General features: G+C 26.3%; 1 protein-coding gene across 1 annotated transcript in view; it reads right to left on the minus strand.

Moving 5' to 3' along the window:
- LOAG_15068 (hypothetical protein) overlaps positions 1–502 on the minus strand; it is a gene marked incomplete at both ends in the record, with an annotated part of 1,217 nt that extends 715 nt beyond the window's left edge. The window contains one exon of the mRNA XM_020448892.1: positions 97–502. Coding sequence (XP_020300992.1) covers positions 97–502 — 406 coding nt within the window. The remainder of the gene's footprint in view (positions 1–96) is intronic.
- Between the last annotated feature and the right edge of the window lie 1,474 nt (positions 503–1,976).

Genomic DNA, 1,976 nt, shown 5'->3' on the forward strand with positions numbered 1-1,976 from the left:
ACATAATTAGTTAATTTATAATTAATTTTAAATTTTTAAAATAAAAATATTTTAAAAAAAAAAAGGGCACAAATTTATTGTCATTTACAATGAAACCAATTGGTAATAGAGGAAGAATGGTATTTGTTGGGATATTTGATGTTGATTGTAACTTAGAAATTGTTGACATTTGTACCGGAATTGATTGGCTGGATTCAATATGTTGTACATTGATAGTATCAATGAAATTATACTGATCCGGAAGATTGAATGTTGATTTAGTAGGATATTCAGGATGATAATCCTCTTGTAGATAAGAATGATGATTCTGATGATAATAGGCACTACGTCGATAACGTTGTTGTTGTTGTTGTTGTTCGAGCTGTTGTAGTAGTTGTTGTTGTCGTTGTTGTTGTTGTTGTTGTTGTTGTTGTTGTTGTTGCTGTTGTTGTTGAGTTAATGCAAGTAAACGAGGTGGTACATGAAGTAAGGTTGCTATTAAATTTGTTGTAGTTTGACTCATTCCAGTACTTAATATATTTGCATATTCCAAAGCACTTGGTTGTACATTATTATCCAAGATATAATCCAATGCTACGATATAATTCCTATAAAAATAAAATTGAATTATTAAAATATTTGTGATGATTAATTAATATAAAAATAATTAATTACCATTAATTATTATTAATTATTGTTTAAATAATGATGGTTGATAAAAATTGTTTGAGAGAAAAAATTTGAAAAATTATTACAGTACCAGTACTATCAATTGGGTGCTAACAAATTGTTTCATTAGGTTTTTTTTCTCTCTCTCTCTCTCTTCTTTTTATCTCCCCTTCTTTTTAAGAACTCTTTAACTAAAAAAAATAAAATGGAAATAAATTATAGAAAAAATAAATTGTTTGATTAAAAAGAAAATTAAAATAAATTACAATTAGACTAAATTCAAATCATAATACATTTACAACAAATGTTTCTTTTCTTTTTCAAAATTTTTATGAAAATTTCAAAGAAAAAAGGATTCAATTAATTAGCTGTAAAGGTAGAATTATGTTAAAAACTTGACAAATATAAATCAAAAAATAAATAGGATGGTGGATTTGGAAATTAGTTTTTCTTTAAATTATTAATTAATTAATGATAGTTGATGGCTAAAAATGGAATTAATTGGAGTGGAATTAATTAATTCAAATAAAATTTAATATAAAAATAGGAATCAAACAAGGGAGGGGGAGGATAAAACGCAAAAAGAAAAGCGCAAAAAGGGGTGAGGGAGAAGAAAGAATTATTCAATTAGGTTAATGTAAGAAAGGTAATGAAGTGAGGGTGATGATTAAAGGTGAAAAAGGTAGTGAAAAGGATGATGACAATTTTAGGAAATGATTACCACAGAAAATAGGAAAAGAAGTGATGGGATAAATTACTGTTTCCAGTCGTAATTAGCTCATTATTATTTTATTAAAATCATTCAGCAATAACCGGTAGTATGTGGCAAGGCTAAGCTTAGCTTCTTATTCATCCCCTTTGTCTAATTAAATTAATTTATATCGATCAACTACAAGAAAATTATCTTCTGTATCTGTGTATGTATGTATGTATGTGTGTGTGTATGTGTGTATGTGTGTGTGTATGTATGTATGTGTGTGTGTATTTGTGTACGGTAAATTATAAAAGATTAGAAATATGTATTAAAAATGATGAAATATTTAACATAAATATATGAATAATCTGAAAAAAATTTTACTTATGATTTATAAGTATAAGAAAAGTTAAATGAATTAATTAATTATTTATTCAGGGATAGGGATTAATGTGAAATTGTAAATTATTATAATTTTTACAGTAAATTTATTTAATATAAAATATTTCTAAATGGTACTGTATATTGCTTTCAAAATTAGACACGTACATAACATAGACACACACACACACACACACACACACACACACACACACACACACACACACACACACACACACACACACACACACAC

The sequence above is a fragment of the Loa loa genome (assembly GCF_000183805.2).
Source record: "Loa loa unplaced genomic scaffold supercont3.187, whole genome shotgun sequence".
Classification (NCBI taxonomy): domain Eukaryota; kingdom Metazoa; phylum Nematoda; class Chromadorea; order Rhabditida; family Onchocercidae; genus Loa; species Loa loa.